Source organism: Nelumbo lutea, chromosome 5 (genome assembly GCF_056320005.1).
Source record: "Nelumbo lutea isolate HS-2025 chromosome 5, American lotus-T2T, whole genome shotgun sequence".
Classification (NCBI taxonomy): Eukaryota; Viridiplantae; Streptophyta; class Magnoliopsida; order Proteales; family Nelumbonaceae; genus Nelumbo; species Nelumbo lutea.
In genome coordinates this window covers 14990938-15018489 of record NC_142688.1, presented here as the reverse complement: position 1 = coordinate 15018489, position 27552 = coordinate 14990938, and the positions used below count along the sequence as shown (strand labels likewise).

Genomic DNA, 27552 nt, shown 5'->3' with positions numbered 1-27552 from the left:
CTCTGGGTTACTAAGCTTATTTATACAATGGTAATGATAAAAGATGATACCAACGAAAGTGCACAGGAGGCTGCCTCTCCCACAAGCACATGTAGCCCAATCCCACTTCCGTCCCTTTCCATGCAAATCAGCGGCTGCGAAACCAGCCTCTCCAACCAAAATCCAAAATCTCTGCACAAAAAACAATTAAAAAACAGGGTCGGCTACTCAGATTCCTCCCTCACTTGTCATCTCTCTGAATCCTCGTGACCCCCTTCTTTCTCTTTTTCTTTTATTATTTCTTCAATTAGCGAAGCTACATCTACAGAGGAAGTAAGATCAAAGTCAGCTACCAAAAGGAATCCAATTTGCCTAGCTAGTTCACTCACCTATTTATACTCGCATGCTCTCACCCCACAAGCTCACAACCCATCCCATCTGATTCTCAGCAACAAAGACCAAACGCCTCTCTCTCTCTCGTTCCGTTTGATTGTCAAACCCTTTTTCTTTCTTTGCTGGAAATGGGTTTCTCTGAATCCTTTAAAACAACCTTTTTTCTTATCATACTAATTCATCCCAATTTCACCAATCTGTGCTCTGGAGCTAGAAAGCTCACAGGTCTTTACCAGCCACCACCTATGCTTCTGACACATCATAATGGAGCTTTACTCGAAGGAGAACTCCCTGTCTCTATTCTATGGTACGGTAAATTCACCCCATCTCAGAAATCCATTGTTGCAGACTTTTTGGTCTCTCTTACCCCACAACAACAAAAGGCTTCCTCGTCTACAGAAACACCTTCGGTTTCTCAGTGGTGGAAAACCATCGACACCTACATGAAGAATGCCGGGAAGAAGGGGACTCGGATCATTTTATCTGACCAAATCATCGATGAGAAGTACTCTATGGGAAAAACCTTGAAAAGATCCCAGATTTCCGAGTTGGTCCAGAAAGTCGATCCCAAACTCGGAAGTCTCGTAATCGTTCTGACGGCGAAGGACGTTGCGGTGGAGGGGTTCTGTATGAGCAGCTGCGGTTTTCATGGCTCGGACTCGAAGAAGAAGTCGGCCTACATCTGGGTTGGCAACTCCGAGATTCAGTGCCCGGGTCAATGCGCGTGGCCATTCCACCAGCCCATCTACGGACCACAAACCCCACCGTTGGGTGCGCCCAATGAGGACGTGGGCTTGGATGGGATGGTCATAAATGTAGCCAGTCTTTTGGCCGGAACTGTAACTAATCCTTTCGGGAATGGATATTACCAAGGTTCCGGCGATGCGCCCATGGAAGCGGCCTCGGCTTGTCCGGGAGTATACGGTAAGGGCGCTTATCCGGGTTACGCCGGAGACTTATTGCTGGACCCGAGCACGGGTGCTAGCTACAATGCGCAGGGTGTCAACGGGAGGAAGTATCTGTTACCGGCGATATTCGACCCTTCTACTTCTTCATGTTGGACCATCGTGTGATTTTTACTAGCAAGGGGTAGGACGCGTGTCCTCTCCAAGTGCAATCTGTTGTACATATGTAAGCAAAATGATTAATCGTATTTCATCTTTGTGTTTGACAGTTTGAGCATCAATAGTTCATATTTCTCTTTGATTGTGTACTAATGAGAATATTATATTTATTCTTCAAAATAAAACGCTCTTGAGCTTGTCCTAATTTAAAATATAAAAACCTTTCCGAAAGTTTCTGACAATCATAAAAATCTCTCCTATAATTTTATTTATTTTTAAAGAATTCGACAAAAACCGCCATTATGTCACTAATAAAAAAAACTATTAAATTACGAAAGTGCCTTTAATTAATCGTTTTGTTCCGACAACCGAATACCAGTAACTGAAACAGGTGGTAGGAGTCGTGGCATTACCAGAACGAGTTTTGTCCGCAGTCTGACAGGTATAGAAGTCATGAAAATGCTTGCCAAGTTTTTAGCCGATGGCTTGCAAAGAGAGGAAGAAGGTCGCTTACAAGATCCAGTTGTAAAATCAATCATATTCAACAGGTCTTGCTTGGCAGGTGCAGCACAATCCTCAATTTATTAAAGCTTCTATCCACCACTGATCTATCAATGCAAGAGAATGTCATGGCAGCTCTGTTGAACCTTTCAAAACATTCCTAGAGAAAAATGTTAATTGTCAAGAATAATGGATTGGGATTGATTTTGGACGTTCTAAGGGGAGGAATTTCAAAATATGCTAACAGCTGCTACATTTTTTTTTTTTTAATGTTAATTGTTAAGAACAATAGATTGGGAATGATTTTGGACGTTCTAAGAGGAGGAATTATAAAACATTCTAGCAGCTGCTACATTTTTTTATCTTCGGTTCAGGATTACAGGAAACTAATTAGAGAGATGCCAAAGGCAATCTTTTCCTTGGTAGAGCTGATGAGAGCTGATGAGGATTGGAATAGCTAATGGGAAGAAGAATGCTTGCAAACACTACAAGAAAAACGGTCAAAGCCGATGGTTTAGAGCCGGCGGTCTTTATGACTGCCGCTATAAGGATATCTGACTTGACGGTCTTTCAATGCTGCCGCAGCGGTTTATATTAATAGACTCGACAAATTTTGCAATGAACCGGTCTAATCGTTTATTGAACCGACAGATTTTACATCAAATCAGTCTAATGTGGGAGAGCAAAAAAAATTCTCTCCCGCGCGAAGTCTTTCCTGTTCGACAAGATAGGAGGGTTCTCTTTTCAGAAGAACCTTGCAGAAATTTTTCAAAGAAGACAATCTTCTTCACGAGAAAGAAAGATAACAGACTTCTGTCATTTGAGACGGGGAAAGATTCATTCACAAAAAAATTATTTATACTGAAGTTTGAGAAGGAGAAAGATCCATGCTTGAGAAGGGAGAAATTTATGGGCCATTCTTTGGGCGACCTCTGTTCGTTCGAGCAAGAGAGGAGAAATTTCGGCAACAGTGAACAGTGAGAAGTGAGAACCGGCCGACCGTCTTCCTCCTCTGCCATTCTCAAGGTGGGTTTACTACTATTTTCCCTTATTCTATCGCTAGTTTCTTTCTCATCTTTTAAGCATCCATTACAATCATCAACAGACAATAATTTCTTCGTCAAAAAGTGTTCATTCTAGAAATTTTTGTTTTTAGTTTAAATCTTTTAGTTTCGGAACTGATCTTGATTGTCTGGGATAGGGCTGGATTATTCAGTAACTTACCATATTCTTGTTAGGGCATTTTTTGGTGCTTCACATTCCTTATGGACATCAGGATATGCTCAATTGAATTTTTTTTCTTTCAAAACATCACAGTTTTGAAGGCCTAGAGAGTACTAGCACTGACCACATGCCTGGTTGCTGAAGGATTGGAAATCAATTGGATTTGTAGTTGATGACCTTGGTTACCTCGAGATAAAGTCAAATTTAAAGAATATTACCATACCCTGACCAGACCCTAGTTTTCTCCTGTCAAGGTTATAAATACCATTCCGAGGCAGCTTTCTAGCATTGGTCAAAAGGATGCTATATCTTTAATGAGGTATCTAACATCAAATGTTGGTGATGCTTTAAATTTCAACTATGACTCTTTATTATATATAAAATAAGCACACAAAGTATTAGGTAGTAGCTTTGGATCAGTTTTTGTTTTTTGGTTTAGAGTTGTTGTGTTTTGTATGGTGAGGTGCCATCTTGTCACCTCTCGGATTGTATTTCTTTATTTCAATTAATGAATTTTCACTTTACTCTTCAAAAAAAAAAAGTAATATCTTTGGCATGTGACATTTAAGAACTGCCTTTGATGTTAAGTGATCTTATTTTACTGTTCAGTGGGAGCAACCTGTAAACAATCTTGTAAAAGCCTAATGTGAACTTTTGGAAGCATCTATAGTAGCAATTGGCACCTATAGAAAAAGAGTTTTGGTGATCTTTTTGATCAATAAAGAGTTCTAAAGATTCTTCATACATGGCAGAGAAAGAGTGCTACTTAGCTTCCAAAGAACACATGCTGAAATGCGTAGAAGGGCAAAAGGATATTTCTTACAACCTCTATAGTATGAAGAAGGGCAAAAGATATTCCGACTCCAAAATGAACTATCTAAGCTTACTCTACAGGTTCTTCAGTCTGTATACATCCCGGGTTTTAGGTACAATTAAGAATATTTCTTACATAGAGTTGTAATGAATTTTATGTTTGTTAAACATTAACTTAATTTGTTCAATTGCGGATCAATCCAATGTTATTTTACACCAAATTTCTTTTGGCTCTGTTACAAGGGAACACCCTTATGGTGAACACCCATCCAGGACATTCTTCTGAGAAATATAAATAGCCATGTTGAGGATACAAAATTAAAGGCTCTTTTTGAGGTATTCTTTATTTATATGGTATTTGTAATTTCTCTATCCAAGCTAATACAAAATTTTCTATCCACTTTGTATTATTGAGCATCATCACCAATCTACCACATCATCACACTTTTGTTTCCTCTTGTATTTCTGAGGAACAGAGCTGGAATTGTTTTGCCTTCGTCAGAATAAATATGTGCAGTTGTGCATTTATGACAACCAATAGACTGAAATTTTAGTGTGTAGATATCCAGATCTACTTACAAGTTGATGGGAGATTATCTAAAACTACCCTTGACATGGTCAATAAAGTTGGGGGAAGTATTGAATGGTTTTCTTAAAGTCGATAAGATCACAAGTAATTAGAATATTTACAATTCCAAAATTTGGTTGGAATGCATACAACCATTGAAAACTACCAAGCAAAAAAAATCTGGTTGGATTTTAGACTTCTAGATCCTAGAATTCTTTAAATCTAGATTATTGAGATTCTGGTGCTTTTTTCTAAAATCCACCATCTAGAACCCAAGAATTGGGTTACAGGTTGATAAGAAAGTTGGGCCACATTACAGAGGAAAAAGTAGTAGACTACTGAGAGAATGCACTGCTTAGAGTTTCTTGACAACAACCTTGAAACTAGTCTTCTTTCTGCTAAATAATTCTGAACATCCAATGTGTCTGTTGAACCTATTTTGGATACAGCTTATCTGAAACATGGTTACTTGATTTTTCTTTCTTTATTTTAGGCTCTTGTGGCAAGTGTGGTTATCTATATTTGCAGGTTTTTCAGTGGGTCTTGTTATTGAGGTTGACCCATCTATTGGTGAGATTAATGATTATCGTATACTAACGGATATTTTGGTAAGTCTCTTATGAGCTAGTTTGAATTAATGCTGAAAAGAAAACCCAATTTAAACATTCGTCTGCATAAGAGAAATGTATAACTTTAACCTTAGAACTTCTGGTTTTCTTTCTCTGGTCTCACAAGATTTGGGCTTATTATGATGACACCATCAAAGCTTCCATGGAATTCGGAAAAGGTTATGGATTTCGTCAAATCAAATATTTTTCCATTTTCATCTAGAAGAGCACTGGTTCTTTTCTTCCTTTTAAACCCTTTCTGGAGTTTCACCTTTCTAAATTGTTTCAGCGGTCCAAGAATGTTAAGTTTCTGTTTGCTTCCCTTCCTTCTTTTTTTGGTTATCAATGGGTTGGACATGTTAAACAGGACCACCAACATGTGTATTTATTATTATAAAAAATTGTTGCAGTATAACCTTAGAGTCCTTGATGAGAAGATGTGAGAAATGAGTGAGTGGTTCTTGATTTAGTTTAAGTAATATCAGTATGTGAGTTACAAGTGAAGCCCATAATTGGAGGTCCTATGAATTTTCTTCCAAACTTGCACAGCATTTGAACAACATCTGACAGAAAGAGTATGATTTCTAAAGCCATTTTCTTGCTTTGCAAGGCTGCTGGATGGACAGATTATTCAAAACAAACCTATGTAGAATTTTAATGTGTTAAAAGATTATCTACTTCTTTTGTGTAACAGAAGCCACTAAAGGGAACAAAATGTTCACACCTCCAACTTCTAATTTATTGCATGTCAAAGCTATAGTTTCATAATAAAGTGTTTATTTATAATGTTAATGCATTTTAATTATCTAAACTTTTTTTCTCTTGTCTAGTGGGTATACTTTGTTGAGGGATCCACACCATAATAAAGGACTTGTCTTCACTGAGAAAGAGAGAGATGCCCACTACTTGCGAGGTCTTCTGCCCCAGCAATGGTCAGTCAAGCTCTTTAGGTAAATACTTGATAATGATTCCTCCTAGTTCCTTTTCTCAATGTTTTAGCAGAGTTAATCATTGGGAAACAACATTGGCCAACAACTGCAATTCGTTGATCTGTAAAACAACAACATTCAATCAGTAAATCGCTCTGGATACTCGAACACCCTAATGTGAGATCATGCATGCTCAACTAGTCTTTTCTTTTGCAACATCCTCCATATGAACCTTCATCTATTGTGACTACTAATTTTCATTTTCATTTACCATGGGTTTCAGACTTGTTGGAAATCCAGTATGTACAATTACCACGGGTGATAACTACTGCCAGCCTCAAGGAATAGGATAGGCTTATTCCACTGACCTGACTTACTGTGGCTCCAAGTCATGTCCCCCACAACAAAGTGTGAACCCTCAGAGTTGTGGTTGTGCCTATCCATACACAGGGATGTTAATTTTCAAAGCACCTACCCTCCGAGAACTATCCAATGCCGCTATGTTTCATTCACTAGAAATGAGCCTTTGGGTAAACCTTAGCCTTGTGCTTGGTTCAGTTTCCCTCCAAAACATCTTCTTTGACAAGGATGACTATCTACAGATGCAATTGGAACTCTTCCCATCAAATGGAAAGTATTTTAATAGGACATAGGTTCAAAGGATTGGGTTTTATTTGAGCAACCAAGTTTATAAACCTTCAGAAATATTTGGGCCATACTTATTTAATTCATTTGTTTATCCTTTCCCAGGTAACTTATTCTATTCTTGCTTAGAAACAAAATTTGAGTCAACCCCTTGAAATAATGAATTTGATAAAAAATGAACAAAACAATTGTTTCAGGTGAAAGTCAAGGAACTTCACTAAGCTAAGGTGCCATTGCTGGAATAGCAATTTCTTGTGCTTCTTTGGTCTTCTTACTCATGATGGGTGTGAGAATCTATGCCATTTGGCAAAAGAAATGTGCAGACAAAGCTACTAAATCGAGTAAACCATTTGGTAATGTGCTCCATGCAATTATGAATATAATGTTTTCTATACCAAATTTACAAGTGCATATGATAATATGTTGAAATTTGAAAAGTTGCAATTTCCAATATAAATTGCTTATCTGAACTATTATCCACCATATTGCAGCATCGTCGTTTCAAATGAATAGTGATAATGGTGGTGCACCAAAATTAAAAGGAGCTTGATTGTTTTCTTATGATGAACCCAGAGCATGCACCAGCAATTTCTCAGAAAGCAATGGAATCGGATCTGGAGGCTATGGCAAGGTACTAATCCATTTGTTATAACTCATAAAGCTCTTGATGTCTAGCAATGCATGGCAACATAGTGAACTTTGTTCCCTTTCCAGGTTTATAAAGGAATTCTCTCTAGTGGGCAAGTGGTAGCAATTAAAAGAGCAACACAAGATTCAATGCAGGGTGGGCATGAATTTAGAAATGAAATTGAGTTGCTTTTATGGGTTCATCACAAAAATCTGGTGAACCTGGTAGGTTTTTGTTTAGAGCAAAGAGAGCAGATGTTGGTCTATGAATTCATTCCTAATGGGACGCTTTGGGAGAGTTTATCTGGTATGTTTTGCTGTTCCATAAACGTTCTCCTATTTTGTATATCTTAATACATAATAAGAAATTATTCTGCAATCATCAACTGCAGGGAGATTGGGAATTCACCTAGATTGCAAGAGGAGACTCCAAATTGATCTACACTCAGCCTGAGGATTATCATATCTTCATGAACATGCTAATCCCCCCATAATTCACAGAGATGTTAAGTCGAGTAATATTCTATTGGATGAAAACTTAGTTGCAAAGGTTGCAGATTTTGGACTATCCAAGGTGATATCAGACATTTCTAAGGGACATGTTTCCTTCCAAGTTAAAGGAACAGCGGTAAGTATTACTGCATAGGCCATCCCTCTTCCATCCTGAAGGTTTCTTCAAGAATGCATTGCCATTATATTATTCTACATTTCTACTTGAGAGAATCACAATTATATCTATATCAACAAATGTCAAATGTATGACTTCGTAAGTACTTTAATTTGTTGAGGATACATGTTTAGAAGGAAAAGATGCATCAAATTAAACATGTTATTTGATTATGGTTCAATAAACACATTAACATTTGGAGGAAAAGGAAAATCTAAATTGTTTTTAGTTTTAGATCGGGATATCTATTGCCATCACCAGATTCTTGAGTTATAGAAACATCCTGTAAAATTATTTATCCTTTCAACCTGAATGATATTTTAGTTTAAGTAGGCTTACTCAAGAACTTAATTAGTGAGGCCAAAATGACTAGTCATCATGAACCACATTGATAACACTATTAGAATTACTTTCTAGATTTTCTGTTTACTTAACTTAATACTATTCTAAACCTTACACTTTAAAGCATATATCCTGAACTGAATCTAATCAATCTTTAGTCTTATTAACCAAAGCTATGTCATCTTCAAACAACATACACCATAGGACAAAAAAGAAGAGTGCAACTCCCTCTTTTATATAGAGAGATTATAGATTATATATCCCTCTATAATTTATAATTTTGGCTTACAGGTCCCATATTTTGCATGTTTAGGAATCCTTGTGATATATGATCAAAGATTAGGACTGCCCATTGCATGTGCATCTATTAGGCTTAGTTTGGACAGGGTACAAATGCAAATATGTATGGTGCAAAATATAGGTTTAAAAATACAAAATGTAACGCTTTGAACTGTACATATTTGTATTTGTACTCTTTTCAAATACAAGTTTATATTTGTATTTATAATATCTGTACTATAGATATTTATATTTACACTATTTTCACAACACTTCATAATCGTGCATTAGAAAACATCTCTGTACTTGTATATTTTTATCAATGGAAGGATCTTCTCAATGTACAATTGTAAAGGTTGGAGTATAATGGAGAGTGCGAGAACCAAATCCAGATTTCCAACTGGCTTCTCAATAATAACGGGCCTTATGCAGGAATGCCAAATGCAGCCTTAGAGCATGTAAATACAGATTGCCAAGTGAATACAATGCATTGTGCAGGGTCTGCTTTACCAGTTCACATAATACTTGGCACTGGAATGCATTTTTCCAGTTCACATAATCCCTACACCCTATCATTTACAGCTTTCCACTGGTATGGTGATAGTAGAGATTAAAATATTAATTTTTTTCTACTTTTGAGAAATGCTCAAAGAAGATCTTAGTTTAGCCAGATGGAAGAGGCTTTTGGTATCACTAGTTCACTACAAATAAAGTGTGCGGAAGGAATTAATATGTATATTCCTTTCTGCTTTTGGTATCAAAAACATGTAAAACACTATGTATAATTTAATCACTAGCCATGTATTTCCACATCAAAGTCCATAGCAGGAACATGTCTTTTTACTCAAAACATAAGGAAGGTTAACCATCTCTATAGAGATAGTCCAGATTGGATTTGTTGGGCATATGTTCAAGAACCAAGTTCCATCAATATTGGTGATCACCATTTTAGGGCCCAATTCTTGTGGGCTTAGATCTGATAGACAACAAAGTAATTCCTGTCTTACAAGGTCATGAGCTTGATCTGATATTTAATATGTTGGAACTTGTATTTGAGAGATGATGATTAACTGGATCATAAGCTTAAGAAATGCTCATAAAGAGAGTTTCATTCCTTAGTAAAGCTGTTCTTGACTATGATACCTATAGATAACTGTAAAAAATAACCAAATTGTTCTTTTGGCATCTCTCTCTCTCTCTCTCTCTCTCTCTCTCTCTCTCTGCTTCAAAGTCTAATCATCATATCATATGTGCTTGTAGAATGATGGCCATGACCTGAGCCTCATAAAGAGAGTTTCATTCCTTAGTCTAATCATCATATCATATGTGGATGCAGCAACATGGAAGAGTTCTTGATTCTTTAAGGAGTGGTTCAATTCCAGAAATCTAGGCATGCATGAAATTGGGAAGCATGCAAGAGGCTTTATCACTGACGTTTGGCATTCTGGTTTCTTGTGTTCCATTGACTATTGTTCTTGAGCCCACACAAGCATAATGCCATGATGTTTTTTATGTATTAATTTTTTTTCTTTCGGAACGTAACATGTATTAATTTGTGATTCGAATGGAAATACATCTTTTAAATTGCATTTATATTGTTTTTTGTACTATTTTTATGTTAATTGGATATTGTATTTAAGCAATTTGCTTTTGGATATTATAATAATTATTAATTTAATTAAATGCTTTTTTTATTTATTTTGATTTTTTATGCATTATTTATGATGAGATTTGTATTAAATAGGTGCAAAAATTGTTGAAATCAAATTGATATTAATAAAAAAATATAAAAAAATCAAAGTCAGCGGTCATGCATCTGCCACAGACATAAAAGAGCTCTAAGGTGGCGGTCGAGAGAGGTCTAAGGCGGTGGTTCTGATTGCCACCTAAAAACAGAATAAACATATTGACAGACCTAAGGCGGTAGTCCAAAGTGGGCTAAGGAGGCGGTCCTGACGGCCACCTTTATTAACTCTAAGTCGATGGTTGTGACATAATGTTGGCTTAGGTATGGTTGAACCGTGTCAGACCGATCCTTAAAGGCGGCAGTCTTTTCTGTCTAAGTCGGTGGTCTTGACCTAAGCTAGCAGTGGTTGAGGGGACAGACTCATGATCGCAGTCTAAGTGTCAAAGGCGGCGGTCCTTCAACCGCCGGATTTGACCGTTTTTCTTGTAGTGAAAGGAAGGGAAAACACAAAGAAGAAGGAGAAGCAAAAGATGGGGAAAAAGATAAAGAGAGGGAGAGAGAAATATACAAAAAAAAGGAGAGGGAAGAGAAGAGCAAAGAGAAAGAGAGAGCTTTGAGGACTCCGACATTGCTAGTTTCCAAAACTTTGTTCGTTGTCGTTGTGAAGAAGATGACAGTGCCTTTTGGTTGCTCTGGATTGATGGAGATGACGGTGCCTTTTGATTGCTTTGGCTTGATGGAAGAGAGGAGGGACAATGGGGACAGAGGAGAGAGATGGAGAAAGAAGAAACAAGGACAAAAACTAGTGAGGGGAGATTGGGGGAAGGATTTCTTGATTAATCAGGAGCACTCTTGTAATTTTAATAGTTTTTTTTTTGTCTCGATTAGTTACAAAAGGGAGGTTTTTGTCGAATTCTTTAAAAGTTTAGGAGATGTTTTTATTAACGTGAAACTATATGGAAGGTTTTTATGATATCAAAAACTTCAGGGGAGGTTTTTGTATTTTACCCTATAGACATGTGAATATTTAAGATAAATAAATATGGGCCCCCATGGGCCTAAGTCCACATAAATATGTCTTTGTGGGCTAAGGATCCAAGTGTATTAAGTCTAATCTGACCCATCTCTTATTGTAATAGGGTGGTCCTCTTGGCAAGACCACTAAATCTTACATAATGGTGCATGCATGGGAGTTAATCCTAACCCAACACCACACTTACATGGGATTGGTTAGTTAAGTGGGCTAAGGTGAGAGTCTTAATCCTTGGTTATAAATAGCCTTGCCTAGGAAGAAAGAGCTTCCTTTGGGAGAATCGTATTGCAAGAAACTCTCACACCAACATTGAAAATTGCAAGCAACCACAAGCTCTTACAACCTCCAGCAATTGCAAGATTAAGAGAGAAAGAAAGGGAAAGTTTCTTCATTCTTTATTACACACTTGGATTCAACCTCTCATAAGAAGATCAAGCCACCATAAAAGGGCCCTTCTTAGAGAAGCATCATTCACAGTCGATCAAGCGCAAAACCTGGAGTGAAAAAATTTACATTAAATCTCTCAAAGCACCAAAACTAAGGAAATTTACATCAACACTTCAAGAAGTACGAGAAACATGCCAATGACACTCGTCTTCATCGAATTCGATTATTAATCAAAGGTTACTCATGTCATCGAACATAACTTAAAAAGAATCACAGAAATGAGAAAACTCAAAATAAAAAAATGTAAAAACTAAAACCATAACTATTTTTGACTATTAATTGGGTTGAACATTTTAACGGTTAAACAGTCTGGGTCAACAGTTCTTTAACCATTTTAATGTTTTTCTTTTTTTTTTGTAAAATAGTGATTTAGGGCCAAAATAGAACCAATGGCCTGATCGATTCTTGGGACAAATGGTTCAACATTCCGGTTTGGTCCGATTTTTAAAACAGTGACTAAAATACCCATTTTTGAATTTAGTCCTTGTTTAGTTGTACGGTTTTAGTTGTAAATTGAGCTACTACTTTTCACTTTATTCAATTCTCTCTATTTAAATCTTACATTTTTTTTTATAAATGAATCAAAAGTTGGATGAGGTGAAAAGTAGTACTTCAAGCTTCACAATTCAATTTGATTATCATATATTTGGATGAGGTGTTTATATAATCAGATTTGAATTTTGCACCTTGCATCTAATTAATAATAAAAACAAAAAACAATATAAAAAAATAAAAAACATCAAATTTATAGAAATTTTTATATTATTATTATAATTATTACCATGTAAAATTGCCACGTACAAAGCACGTATACATTTATTAGTTTCATTAAAAGGAATTTAACATTGTGAATATTAAGTGCATTGTTGTACATTCCTAAAATCTAAAAATGCCTTCGTCTCTTTTAGAAAACCATTTTGATCCTTTTTCTTTTTCCATTTTATACCCATATATTATGACTAAAAGAGAAATTTCTAGTCAAGAATACCTACAATTAAAGTAGTCTCTTTTGGTCAATGAACTAATCTCAACCATTTATGTGATGTACTAAAATTGTGAATAATTCGACTGCCCCACCTCACCCCACCCAAAAAAAAAAAAAAAAAAAAGCAGACCGCCAAAGTGATGTCCAATCAGAAAAATGTCAATCTTGACTATCTATTCAATTTACCAAAATTAACTAATCTTGGCCATTCAAGTACCAAAATTTTTAAAAAATCTATATCAAATAAAGTTATGTATAAAATAAACCAAAGATCTAGACCATCAAAGTAGTCTTTTATGATTTGTCAATTGATTTCATCCGTTCAAGTTATTTACTTAGATTTCAACTAGATTAACCCTTCCAAATAAGAAATCAAATCAACGGATGTAGGATTGATTAATTAATCTCAACCAACCAAATGATAGCAAGATGTCAATTAATTATATAGGCTGTGCAAATAACGCATCAAATTAACACAAAGATCAAGGCTGTTGAAGTGATTTCCCATAGCAATGAATTAATATCCTAATGATTACGAAATTAAATCAATGATTTGGATTTTCAAAGTGATAACCATAAATCATCATCCAACCGATCTAGGTCATGTGTGGAACATACATGATAGTCACATGCAAGGGTTTGACCTTAAGGTTGTGTTTGAATTTGATGAAAAAATCTATTGTGTAAAAGTTAATCAATAAAAAAAAATTTATGTAAAAGTTCATAGGTTTAAAATTTTCTGGACCATTGGAAAATTTTAAAATTAGAAACCACGTAAATGTATATTGATAATACTGATGTATCATTTACATTCATTTAAGATGAAAAAGTCAAATAAAAAGTGGTTTACATTGATTGTAAACTTTACATCTGAAACAAACAGCTGAAAAAGTGAATTAGGTATAGAGTTATCGACAATAAAGTTTTATATCGATTTACATTTATAAATATAAATCCGAATCTACTCCCAACAAAGCACTTCCAACATGCTTCCAATATACTGTATATATAAAATAGAAGAATATAATGCATTTTAACTTAATTGTACTTGGTACAATTTCCGTTTCTACTTAACAATTTGGATTTATCAATACAATGTTTTAGAGAAATTGTCTTATCAAATCACATAAAATATCCACTTCCACTAAAAAAATATAAAGATGAGAGTTGACATTTATAGAGGAAAGGATCAAATTCCTCAAGGACCAGCAACGGTAGAAAAAAATTGTATAAATAAACTCAAAGTATTTTTCACCAAAAAAACTTGAAGTGTTAACATTGCAAAGTAAAAATGATAATGGTACGTACACAACCAAACTCGACCTCCTACCCACGTGGCCCTACAGCCACACATTTGGGACATCTCTCGGAAACTTTCAGATGTGCGGATGGAGTAGTACGTGGCATGTGGGTAGGGTTGTAGGAAGAGTTTTTGAGTTAGCAGCCAAAATATGCCAACTTCGGAGTTAAATAGCAGTTTATTTTTCATTGTGTCCTCTTCGATCAACGGTCAAAGCAACCTCACTCTGGATCGCTTTCATCTGAGGAATTCAGAATAGTGGAAGAAGAATAAGAAGAAACAAGTAACTCAACAAAAACTTCTACTGATGTTCTGTTCTTAAGGCGTTAACCTACGCAGCTCACTGGCACTGCTATCTCTGTTTGTCTCTTCTCTTGTATCTGAATTCTGATCAGGGCGGTCTCTGCAACATTTTTTTTTTTTTTCTGTCATCTGTGCTGTTTGGTTGACTCACTAATTACGACATGCAACACTGAAGATAAAGGCAACCCTGTCTGCATTAATACCTTCAAGTTTTGAGGATAGAAGAACTTCCTTCGTTGAAGATAAAGGCATAAAGCTTCTCTTTGTTCTATCCAGAGAGAGATGGGTTGGAGAGGGATACTGGGGTTTGAACACGGAATTGTTCAGGCCCCGTTGGGGCCAGATATTTCAGGTCCGGAGCTTGTAGCTGCCGTTGCTAATGCGGGTGGGATCGGATTACTCAGAGCTCCCGATTGGGTTCGTTTGTCTTCACTCTTTCTTCTATTTGTATTCACTTTGAAAATAGAGTTAAATTGAACTTTTAATTCTTTAAGGATCTCGGATGATTCAAACATGGATACACAGCCTATAAAATCTCTATCTTTTTGTATCGTTTCCGTCTTTAGGTGAATTAACCATCTCAGTTTTGTAAACACATCTTCTTTTTGGCTCTCCTCAATAAAAGGTAAAATTGGTAGTGCGTAGTTGCTTTTAGATGATTCTTTGAGTTCAATCTTATCAATCGTCCAGCGGCCCTTTCCATCCCCCATCCCCCAAAGACGGGGGGACGTCAAGTTCTCAATATTCACCATTTAATCATTTACAGCTCCAATCAAGAAACCGGTTTTCCTCTACGGGAAGATACTATTGCCCCGACATTGAATTGTTGAGCCATATGTGAAAAAAAAAAGAGCTCTGGTTATTCTACTGTCTTAAAATATACCTCTGAACATTGTTTAGCATTAAGATGCAGTTTACACCCAGAACTTTTCTTAACACCCAGAACTACTGTGAGATGAATATATCTGGCTTACTTCTACTCCTATTCAATTTCAGCATACGAATATTGATATTCTCATTTATTCGTGCCAGGAGTCACCAGATTACCTGAGGGAACTTATAAGGAAGACAAGGTCCTTAACGAACAAACCATTCGGGGTTGGTGTTGTTCTAGCATTTCCACATGAGGAAAATATAAAGGCCATACTAGATGAAAAGGTTGCAGTATTACAGGTTTACTGGGGCGAATTTCCAAGGCAACTTGTACTCGAAGCTCATCATGCTGGGGTTAAGGTTATTCACCAAGTGGGTGGTTGATGCTCTACAGTTTCTACTGGCTGATGCAATTTGAGAAAACTAATAAGATTTTTTCTTATAGACTAATCGATCTATAATTTTATACACTATCTGAATTATGCTCCTCTTAGCATTAAAGGTTGGTAGCCTTGAAGAAGCTGAAAAAACTCTTAGTGCCGGTGTCGATGCAATTATTGTCCAAGGACATGAAGCAGGGGGACATGTCATTGGTCAGGTACCACTTCATATGCATTTAAGTTTATACCATATCCTTCTGGGTTGAGGACACTTGCTGATCATATTCAAATAAACAATCATAAGAAAGTTTTCTTAAGGCTTAGTTGGAAGGAGTACAAATACAAATATGTAGAGTGCAAAACCTTGTATTTTGTATTATTTTGTATGTATTCGCACAATACATATTTGTATTTGTACTCCTTCCAAACTGAGCCTAACTGAATTGACATCATAAAGCTTATTTTTCTTTAGCTTTAGTCCATGCCTATGCTTACCCAGGCAGGGAAGAACTTTAAAGTATATCAGCACTCCACCAGGTTTTATAAGGGTCATTGTGACTTTTGTCTCTATATCTGTTTCTTTTACCATTAGTTGTGTAAAATCTGTGAATCATAAATTGAATGTATTCACTCTGAAATCAGAAAAAAATGATTTAAGCTCTTGAGTAGGCAAGGCTGCTTCCTCACTTCTGCAGTGTCAATATGGAAAACCTTGGAGGCTTTCTGGTTGTGGGTCAAGTAATACCTAATCATAAATTGAATGTATTCACTCTGAAATCAGAAAAAAATGATTTAAGCTCTTGAGTAGGCAAGGCTGTTTCCTCACTTCTGCAGTGTCAATATGGAAAACCTTCGAGGCTTTCTGGTTGTGGGTCAAGTAATACCTAAAGGAATAAAAGAATCAAGCATAAACTATCTAGTGAATTAATCTTATTAATGGACAGTGCGCTTCTTTGATGATATCTGTCATAGCCTATTAGCCTTGTGGTCCTCAGCAATCAGCATGAAGTTTTTGAGGCTTTGTTCCTATTTACTTTTTCTTTGTTATCAAACTATAATATACTCGGCTGTTTTAATTGAAGTTAACCAAGGAAATGCAGTTTCTTTGAGTTTAGTCCCATTGAATTTGTTGTAGAACTTATGGGGTCAGTGATGAGGCCAATTATCAGATATCCTCATCAGTGTCTTCCAAAGACTTCCCATCAACAGTTCCTGATCATCAATAACATCATTTGTTGATGAAGAAATTACTTTTGTCCTTGATCATCTCTCCTGCAGCATGTTAATACCTTCACTAGATTTTCCTTTTGTTTTCTTCTATCTTCTAGTTTGAGTTACTGAGATTGTTATATTCCTTGGGTTTATTTTACTCATTATTCAGGATGGATTAATAACACTATTGCCAAGAGTAGTTGACATTGCAGCTAGTCAAGGTGTACCTGTCATTGCTGCTGGAGGTATTGTGGATGGACGGGGTTATGTTGCTGCTTTGGCCCTTGGTGCTCAGGGTGTTTGCCTTGGAACTAGGTTAGTGAGATTACATTTTATTTAGAAGAAACCTAAATAGTGGTAATGTAAGGAATAGCATGTTTATTATATGCAACATTATAATATGGCGATCATTCTGGAGAGAAATGATGAATAGGAAGGATGATTGTAGTACTCAATCTAGTCCAGTTATGCCCTAGGAGTCCTAGTTGGGACCCATTATATGATGGTTTTGGTAGGCTGTTCTTTAGAACATATTATGTAATCTTGATCTGCTCTTCAAATGGCCACTCCAAAAATATCTACTTCTCTTTAAATACAGGTTTCTGGCAACAGAGGAAAGCTATGCTCACCCAACATACAAACGCATGTTAGTTGAACTAGACAAAACTGAGTATACAAATGTATTTGGCCGTGCAAGATGGCCTGGTGCGCCTCATCGTGTCCTGAAAACACCTTTCTTTAGTAATTTGAGGCCCCTCCTTGAGGATGAGAATGAGGTCAGCCAGCCAGTTATTGGTCATTCAACAATACATGACATGGTAAGAATCTTCCTCTCTTTTGAACTTGTAACAATTTTTTTCTTGCTTATTACTAATTTACTGCCAATACAATTACAAAGTTGAAAGCATTGTGTTTGTAACAGACATAAGTTGATAACTATCCACTGCTATGTCTTTTAGGAATTACAACTAACCACTAACCCACTTGGATCACCAAATAATGTCATAACTCATGGAAATGAAAATCCTTGTCGCTTTTTATCCAATTGAAGTTTAATTTTAATGCAATAATCACCTTTTCCTTTCCCATTTGGTGCGGCAATGGCTTTGTTTTACATACCATGACCTGGAACAGACTACAAACTCCATGTTACTTGGTCTACAGTGTTATATGAATATTAAAATTTTTGTAGAGCATTGTCGACGACAATGGTATAGCCATATAGTTTAGTTTTTCATATTAAATCATGTCTATAACTTAATGAACTACATTTTGTTTGGACTTTGTCAAACTCTTTTTTTTTTTCATCAAGTAAGAAGGTCCATATTGATAAAATCTGTATTCTTTGCCAAAATTAAGATATCACCCCCCAAAAAATACATTATTAACATTCAGAAGTATAAATTCAAAATCCATAATATCAATCAACTATGACAATCTGTTATACTTACTGAATGATAAGTTTATGTTTATAAGAATAATTTCCATCATATGTCCAAATAAAGAAAAAAACCATGGTGTTGAATTAGGCAGATTTTGTGTAGCAGGAAGATTTTGTGCAGGACACAGGATCAAAATGTCCTTGGCCTATAGCATATAGGCAATTTTTGAGTGAGATTCTTTCAAAAGTCAAGCCCCCATATAGTTGGGATAAGGCGTGGATGATGACAATTCTTTGTAAAGTCCAAGTTTGAGTGTTATTCTTTGTAAAATCCAAGTAATATAAGAAGGGGAAGAAGAAAATAAGTATACAAGATCACTTTGTTTCCTGCTTTTGACTGAGTTTTGTCTCTATCTTCAGGGAAAAGAGATCCGGTTGCTTGCAGGTACTGTTCCAAATGTAACAACAATTGGTGATATTGAACGAATGGTCATGTATGCTGGTCAAGGTGTGGGCCTCATCAAGGAGATTTTACCAGCAGGTGAAGTGATAAAGAGGTTAGTTGAAGAAGCTCAGGTCTTGATCGGACAACAATTTTGTGGACCAAACCCAATTAATGGGGCGAAATAGCCAACTTCTTGTTAGTTTGGTGAATCATTTGTGAACCATAAGCTTGGTAAATTATCATTACTGATGACTGAAATGAAGAATTTAGAGGTCGGAACTCCACTGAAGGGCTTGTTCAGTGGTAATAAGTTTTTACTCCTTATGTAATATAAAATAAATAATGACCCAAATGATTTTTTTTTTGGGTACTAATGCTTACTTAAATTTAAACGTATGGGGGGTATGGCCTTGTGTGTCAGAAATATGCCGCTAATCTTCTTCCTTATAGTGGAGTTGAAGGCCCAAAACAGAGAAATTGGCTTTAGAACAAGACTTTCTGTTAAACATCATTGATGTAGGAACTTGTTTATGCTGATTTAGGGGGTGTTAGTGTAGATGAGAAATTGGTGGGTGTGGACTGGTCCATACCACACCTTGTAGCAGGGATCAATCCACACCACATCACAATTCACAGATATTTTGGACTGTGGACAAACTGTGTCCACGGGCATTTTATAGGCGTGGTGTGGATTGGGTGTGGACCAATCCACACCATACTTTTTGATTCCATGTGTCTCATATACATTTTATGAATGATCTATGCGGTTAATCATAAATATCTAATTTTTGTATTTTATATGATAAATATATTGAAAAAGGCATCAATGAATTAATATTAATTTTTATAAAAATAATAGTAAAATAATTAAAATTTTAAATATTATTTTATTGATAAAAATATTAAAAAATTAAGTAAAATAATTAATATTTTATTGACAAAAATATTAAAAATAATATTTAAGCAGTTGATAAAATGTGGTCGACCGGTGGAGGAGAGTTGCAGCAGTGGAGAGCTTCAGCGGGTGATGGAGATCTCCAACGGTAAAATGTGAAGCAGAATAGGGTTTCAAAGAGAGTGTGAAGTAGGGGATCAAAGAATAGATTATAGACGGGCCCTAATCACGATATTTTTCCGTTGCCGCTAAATTGCAGTGTCGACAGGACCAGTCCATGATATAGCGTGGACTGGGCCCATCTACAACCAGCTGAACAGGTTCATCCCGTAGACTATACCGTAATGGTCCTGGCCACGAGATAAACACCAAACCTAACACTACCTTAGAAAGTCCTGTTCATGATAACAATTGTTGAGGATGTTTATGGCTGGGTTAGGCCAAGTTGTGTTTTCTAGAAACAGTTGTAAATGCTTACCGGTGGTCCGGAAAGAGGATGCAGCCTGTGTCCTGTGACAAGGCCTTATATGGGCCCTCCAATAGGTAGCACAGAAAGAGCTAAGCCCACGTTTAATCGTTTGTACAATGCAGTAAATAGTAATGTATCCGAGCCCAAGACCCTTCATTGGATCAACCTGGTCCTTTTGACATCTTTATAGAAATTATAGTTTATATATGGATGTCAATGTGATCCTTTTTGAATTGGTAGCCTGAATTGAGCTCAGTTTCAGAGGCTTTCAGCTAGTAAGGGTTTTGTGCATGGGCCTATTCGAGCCCAAAAGTTGGATATTTTACACATACAGAAAGAGATTGCAAGATGGTATAGCGCAATGTCCAACTTGTTTACCTTTCCACTTGTAAAGTTGTAAGGTACGACATAAATATCTTCTGAGTCAAGATTAGCAAATAATCTACGCGCTAGTTAATTGGGCCACGTGTATGTCAGTGGCAGTAGTGGTCCCACATGAGAACCGACTACCTGTGCAAATGGACTCCGATCCTTTGCCCATTAGAATTCTGCCCACGCCAACCCATAATACATTACCCGGTGAATTGAGAACATCTCATGATGAGATGTAGCTGCGATAAACATGGGCAGACTTCTTGTGGACAGGAGATCCGGACTCGTGCAAATGCCCTTTCACACCTTTCTGAATTCTGAACCGTTGGATGATTTTTATCAGGGAATCTCAAATCTAGTCCAAATGGCGAAAATCCTGAGAATCGATCAACATTAATCCATTTGTTAAGCGATCCAGCTGATATTCTGTCGTATCGTGACAATAACAACAAAACAATCCATCAACCTTTTTCTAGTGCTTTTGTTGTAAATAAAGAGGCCCAATATGAGTCACAGTTTTCGTTTGTAATTTTCTGGCAGGGAAAAGGGTTTCAGCAGGACGGCTGGTCTCCTGATGGTGGTCACTGGTCAGATAGGAACAGTAAAATTCTGGGCCCTAGGGCTGAAACAGATAGGATTCAATTAAATAGATATTTGATCATTAATATTCTTTTCTTTTTATTGAGTAGGGTTCATATGCAACTTAGTGAACTGGATTTATGATAATAACCTAAATTTTCTATGGGTTCACCTGAAAGAGAAGTGAATATAGGAAGTCTTGTTGTCAATTTCAATCTATTTTTAAATATCTTTGTAATTTCTCTATTCATTTGAAAAGGTAGGGGATTTTTAGATTATCAAACAATGCATAATCGTCTGACCACGGTAGGAGTGAATATGTGCTCTCTTGGATGAATAAAGCCCCTTTTCCCTCAGGCTGTGTGACACTTAGCCTCCTGTATTGTTTCGCTGCACTAACCCTCTTGTACTTTTCTATCATGATGTTTTTATTATCATTTATATTTATATTATATATACAAGTATGGATGCATTGTGATTTTTTAGACTAAAATTATCTTTTATTTTTTGTTTGAAGAATAGCATAAAAATTATTTTATTATAATTTTAATGTCAGTTTTAATGGCTATTATAATGGTCATATTTTTATATTTAATTCATCTCTAATTGTAAGGGTTGAAAATGTAACTTCAATTATTACTTTCCACCTTATTTAATACCATTTCATTAAATCTTATACTTAAGGTATTAAATCCCATTTTCTCTTATTAAATCGTATATGTTTAAGTTAATTTTCACTAATAAATGCTATTAATTAGATCTATGACAATATTTTTAACAATATAAACCCTATATTTTAAAAGTGACTAAAAAACAAAACCATTCTTTATCCAAGTGGTGGCTAAACAATTCAACCATTTGAATCAAATTGATCAACCTATGAAGTCATACTTAGGTAATAAAAAATTTAAAATGGATATAAATATAGAAATTTACAAAAAAAAATGTAGAAAAAATTAGACACATTTATGGTATTTTTATTAATCAAATTAAAAAATAAGTATAATAAATAATGATTATTTTTATTGATAATGAAAATGAAATACATAATTTAGAACTAATAAAAAATGAAATATAAAAATTAATAATAAATAGTTCAACTTTTGGGTTAAATGTGTTAATCTTTAATGTCATAAATAAATAATAAAAATTAATAAAATATAAAAATACAAAAATGAAAAAAAAAAACATTCAAGCACATGTATAATGTCATGTATTTATCATATTATACAAAAAGTAGGAGTGGCATATCATAATTATTTTTACACACAAAAAAAATAATTTTGTATTTACACTACAATTAAAAATAAGAATAAGATTGTAGAGCTTTCTTTTGACTAAAATCTAGATTTAACATAGAAATGAAACCACTTCAGCCTCTAGTTTTAGGGTCAGTGGCTTGACTATCCAGTTTGAGTGGATCGCATTGCAGGAGGTGGTTGTCACCATGTTCACTAATCGTTGTTGCATAACCAGCGATTGCTATCTCCATGTTCATCATCATTGCTGCTACAACACCATTTGGCCTTTTTTTACATCTCTCTAAATCCCTCTCAAATCCTAGATTATTTGCTTCATTGGTGTATCTCATATTTTAATATGAGATTGGTGTTTAATCTCTCATCTCTTGCATCAATTTTTCGATTTTTTCATTGGAGTTACAATTTTTTTTTTTGCTATTATAACTTAAAAAGAATCACAGAAATGAGAAAACTCAAAATAAAAAAATGTAAAAACTAAAACCATAACTATTTTTGACTATTAATTGGGTTGAACATTTTAACGGTTAAACAGTCTGGGTCAACAGTTCTTTAACCATTTTAATGTTTTTCTTTTTTTTTTGTAAAATAGTGATTTAGGGCCAAAATAGAACCAATGGCCTGATCGATTCTTGGGACAAATGGTTCAACATTCCGGTTTGGTCCGATTTTTAAAACAGTGACTAAAATACCCATTTTTGAATTTAGTCCTTGTTTAGTTGTACGGTTTTAGTTGTAAATTGAGCTACTACTTTTCACTTTATTCAATTCTCTCTATTTAAATCTTACATTTTTTTTATAAATGAATCAAAAGTTGGATGAGGTGAAAAGTAGTACTTCAAGCTTCACAATTCAATTTGATTATCATATATTTGGATGAGGTGTTTATATAATCAGATTTGAATTTTGCACCTTGCATCTAATTAATAATAAAAACAAAAAACAATATAAAAAAATAAAAAACATCAAATTTATAGAAATTTTTATATTATTATTATAATTATTACCATGTAAAATTGCCACGTACAAAGCACGTATACATTTATTAGTTTCATTAAAAGGAATTTAACATTGTGAATATTAAGTGCATTGTTGTACATTCCTAAAATCTAAAAATGCCTTCGTCTCTTTTAGAAAACCATTTTGATCCTTTTTCTTTTTCTTTTTCCATTTTATACCCATATATTATGACTAAAAGAGAAATTTCTAGTCAAGAATACCTACAATTAAAGTAGTCTCTTTTGGTCAATGAACTAATCTCAACCATTTATGTGATGTACTAAAATTGTGAATAATTCGACTGCCCCACCTCACCCCACCCAAAAAAAAAAAAAAAAAAGCAGACCGCCAAAGTGATGTCCAATCAGAAAAATGTCAATCTTGACTATCTATTCAATTTACCAAAATTAACTAATCTTGGCCATTCAAGTACCAAAATTTGTAAAAAATCTATATCAAATAAAGTTATGTATAAAATAAACCAAAGATCTAGACCATCAAAGTAGTCTTTTATGATTTGTCAATTGATTTCATCCGTTCAAGTTATTTACTTAGATTTCAACTAGATTAACCCTTCCAAATAAGAAATCAAATCAACGGATGTAGGATTGATTAATTAATCTCAACCAACCAAATGATAGCAAGATGTCAATTAATTATATAGACCGTGCAAATAACGCATCAACTTAACACAAAGATCAAGGCTGTTGAAGTGATTTCCCATAGCAATGAATTAATATCCTAATGATTACGAAATTAAATCAATGATTTGGATTTTCAAAGTGATAACCATAAATCATCATCCAACCGATCTAGGTCATGTGTGGAACATACATGATAGTCACATGCAAGGGTTTGACCTTAAGGTTGTGTTTGAATTTGATGAAAAAATCTATTGTGTAAAGTTAATCAATAAAAAAAAATTTATGTAAAAGTTCATAGGTTTAAAATTTTCTGGACCATTGGAAAATTTTAAAATAAGAAACCACGTAAATGTATATTGATAATACTGATGTATCATTTACATTCATTTAAGATGAAAAAGTCAAATAAAAAGTGGTTTACATTGATTGTAAACTTTACATCTGAAACAAACAGCTGAAAAAGTGAATTAGGTATAGAGTTATCGACAACAAAGTTTTATATCGATTTACATTTATAAATATAAATCCGAATCTACTCCCAACAAAGCACTTCCAACATACTTCCAATATACTGTATATATAAAATAGAAGAATATAATGCATTTTAACTTAATTGTACTTGGTACAATTTCCGTTTCTACTTAACAATTTGGATTTATCAATACAATGTTTTAGAGAAATTGTCTTATCAAATCACATAAAATATCCACTTCCACTAAAAAAATATAAAGATGAGAGTTGACATTTATAGAGGAAAGGATCAAATTCCTCAAGGAGCAGCAACGGTAGAAAAAAATTGTATAAATAAACTCAAAGTATTTTTCACCAAAAAAACTTGAAGTGTTAACATTGCAAAGTAAAAATGATAATGGTACGTACACAACCAAACTCGACCTCCTACCCACGTGGCCCTACAGCCACACATTTGGGACATCTCTCGGAAACTTTCAGATGTGCGGATGGAGTAGTACGTGGCATGTGGGTAGGGTTGTAGGAAGAGTTTTTGAGTTAGCAGCCAAAATATGCCAACTTCGGAGTTAAATAGCAGTTTATTTTTCATTGTGTCCTCTTCGATCAACGGTCAAAGCAACCTCACTCTGGATCGCTTTCATCTGAGGAATTCAGAATAGTGGAAGAAGAATAAGAAGAAACAAGTAACTCAACAAAAACTTCTACTGATGTTCTGTTCTTAAGGCGTTAACCTACGCAGCTCACTGGCACTGCTATCTCTGTTTGTCTCTTCTCTTGTATCTGAATTCTGATCAGGGCGGTCTCTGCAACATTTTTTTTTTTTCTGTCATCTGTGCTGTTTGGTTGACTCACTAATTACGACATGCAACACTGAATGCTGCAAATAAGAAACGTAGGGAAAAAGAAAAATTGCAATTAAAAACGTAAATACCAGCAGGGTGGCTCAAGCTTGAAGCTTGGAGGTGAAAAGCCTGGTCCTGTTGTTGTTAATGACAACACAACACGTGAATCAGTCAACTCTGGTTTCTGTTCCCTCCCATTTAGACCACCCATCACCATTCACCGCCCCAGCTCCAGGCTCCAGCAGCTCTCCTGTAGGGGTGAATAGGTTACACTTTAGCGAGTAGGGTAGGGTGGCAATAAGCTGAAAATGTTGGTCCACCCGTGGATGACCGTATCACCACCTGTATCCATTTACATGATTTATTTGTTCATACAAGACAGCCTTTTGTACTATTCAATACACTAAAAAGCTATAGTCTTGCTTTGCTTCCTTTCCTCCTCATCCTCTCTTTGCTCTCCATCTCCTTCACTCCTTCACTCCTTCACCTTTTCTGCTTCATTCAATCCATCATAGCGTCATCGCCCCTTATTCTATTATTATTATTATTATTATTTTCCTTCAAATCGACTTTAATTTATAGGGAAATGGACTGCTTTTTTATCCCTATTCAATTTGTTTTGATCTAAAGGCTAAGGAAAATAAATCTGTAGCCTTTTTCAACTCGGGGGGAAAGTAATTTTTAATATAATTATTTTTTGGTAAATTTTTTTAATATTAAATGAGATTTCAATTTTCAACTACTTCTCCCTTGTTTTTTTTGTTTAAATTTTAGTTATCCATTTACTTTTGCTATGTATAAAGCCTCCCATAAGCCTCTCGTTTTCCATACAGCTTCTGATAACCAGCCTGAGCCTGCCTCAAGAGGGAAAGAGAAGAAATATTAAAAATGACAAGCCCGTGTTCTGCTCTTTGCCGCTATCTATTATCTAAGGTGGATTCTGCTCATTTGTTTTCCTCTGCATGCCCTGTTCTTTTCACTGGTTCTCTTCTCATCAGCTCAGACTTATGATCAATTTATGCTACCCTTCTCAGCCTTTCGCAATTCATCACAATAAAATGTAGCTTCCACCAAATCTCTCTCTCTCTCTCTCTCTCTCTCTCTCTCTCTCTCTCTCTCTCTCTCTCAAATAACCAACAAAAAAAATATTGTTCTTTGGTTCCTGCTCTCTGTTATGATCTTTGGTTAATTTTGGTTCCTGCTGTCTGTTAATGATCTTTGGTTAATTTTCAAGGGTGAGATGAGATGAGATGGTTCCATGACCATGAGTTTTACTGTGAACTCATCAAACCTCCTCTACAGAACTACAGTAATCCTTACAGTTCTCTATCTTCTCAATTCTCCAGCTTCTTGTGTAGATCCCCAGCGGCCCCCTTCTGTCTCTCTTGAGGTAAAAGTAAGAGTATAGAACCGACTTGAGTATCTTCTGATTTGTTATTCTGGGTGTGGGTCGGTTCTCATCTTCCTGAATTAATTCCAGCTTCTAACCTTCCATCATAAGTGATATATTTATTTAATGGAGTTGCTTCTTGCTTGTGTGTACTTACTGTGTAGGGTTTGATAACGGAAGAGAAAACGAGGCTGGGTTCGACCCCTCCAACTTGCCATTACAAGTGCAACGAGTGCCACCCTTGCATAGCGGTTCAGGTGCCAACTCTCCCGGAACGCAACCGATACCAACCCAGTTTTGGGAGAACGAATCCTATGGACTACTTGGAGTCGTCGCCATCGGCGGGAGGCAGAAAGTTCGCCAATTACAAGCCGTTATGTTGGAAGTGCCAATGCGGCAATCGACTATTCAACCCTTAGAAGAGTGGATTCGAGGGTCATATTGAGCCTGAGCCTGAAAATGGAGATGGGTTTCATCTTAGACTTGCAGAGGAGACATGCATAAACTTGTAATTTGTGATGGTCATGTAATGTTCCTCAAAATGGGTTTCTTTTATCATTGTTGACAGTTGTGTCTTACTTTTGCTTTACTATTAACTTGTTGAACAGGGCCCCTGCCTCCCTTAGGAATTTATTTTTAGTGGCACGGCACATTAATTCGATGGGAATTTACTGTATCTTCTTATACTGTATAGAAGCTGTAACAGGCGTACTGTGTCTCATTTAATTATGGCTGCTTAATTAAGATGGGTTTTCTTCCTCTGCTTTTACTTGTTTTGCGATTGACGATAGCACCCTGCCACCCTTCCCCTCTTTCTCTCTCTCCACACGCTATAGAGTATATACATCCTATGATGATCTGATGTGAAGGGAGAGTGAGAACTTGAAATGGCCAGTATTCTTTAACATTTGCATGCTTAGAGATTCACTTGATTCTGTTACAAAATA

General features: G+C 35.6%; 2 protein-coding genes, 1 long non-coding RNA gene and 1 pseudogene across 4 annotated transcripts; all 4 read left to right on the top strand.

The window, feature by feature from the left end:
* The first annotated feature begins 56 nt into the window (after window positions 1–56).
* On the top strand, window positions 57–1656 carry LOC148850537 (protein PHOSPHATE-INDUCED 1-like). The gene has a single exon (XM_088943033.1). The coding sequence runs from the start codon at window positions 501–503 to the stop codon at window positions 1443–1445; it is 945 nt and encodes a 314-aa protein (XP_088799159.1). The 5' UTR covers window positions 57–500; the 3' UTR covers window positions 1446–1656.
* A 2250-nt stretch (window positions 1657–3906) lies between these two features.
* Window positions 3907–7997, top strand: LOC148850536 (leucine-rich repeat receptor protein kinase HPCA1-like; annotated as a pseudogene).
* A 6277-nt stretch (window positions 7998–14274) lies between these two features.
* LOC148850535 (Aldolase-type TIM barrel family protein) lies at window positions 14275–19081 on the top strand. 2 transcript variants are annotated; one of them, XM_088943259.1, is made up of 7 exons: window positions 14275–14374; window positions 14487–14811; window positions 15427–15639; window positions 15770–15865; window positions 17029–17174; window positions 17458–17677; window positions 18661–19081. In XM_088943259.1, the coding sequence occupies exons 2-7, from the start codon at window positions 14677–14679 to the stop codon at window positions 18868–18870; spliced, it is 1020 nt and encodes a 339-aa protein (XP_088799385.1). In that variant the 5' UTR covers window positions 14275–14374; window positions 14487–14676; the 3' UTR covers window positions 18871–19081. The 2 variants fall into 2 exon arrangements, with proteins under 2 accessions (XP_088799385.1, XP_088799384.1); XM_088943258.1 differs by having other exon boundaries at window positions 14293–14811.
* Window positions 19082–25605: 6524 nt separating this feature from the next.
* On the top strand, window positions 25606–27349 carry LOC148850534 (uncharacterized). Its single transcript, XR_016098800.1, has 2 exons — window positions 25606–26605; window positions 26770–27349. It is a non-coding gene; the product is annotated as an uncharacterized LOC148850534 (long non-coding RNA).
* Window positions 27350–27552: the final 203 nt, after the last annotated feature.

Coding starts and splice junctions, on each gene's coding strand:
- LOC148850537 (XM_088943033.1), top strand. CDS start 501: ATGGGTTTCTCTGAATCCTTTAAAACAACCTTTTTTCTTATCATACTA.
- LOC148850535 (XM_088943259.1), top strand. CDS start 14,677: ATGGGTTGGAGAGGGATACTGGGGTTTGAACACGGAATTGTTCAGGCC. Junction 15,866..17,028: donor GGGGACATGTCATTGGTCAG/GTACCACTTCAT, acceptor CTCATTATTCAG/GATGGATTAATAACACTATT. Junction 17,678..18,660: donor ATTCAACAATACATGACATG/GTAAGAATCTTC, acceptor CTCTATCTTCAG/GGAAAAGAGATCCGGTTGCT.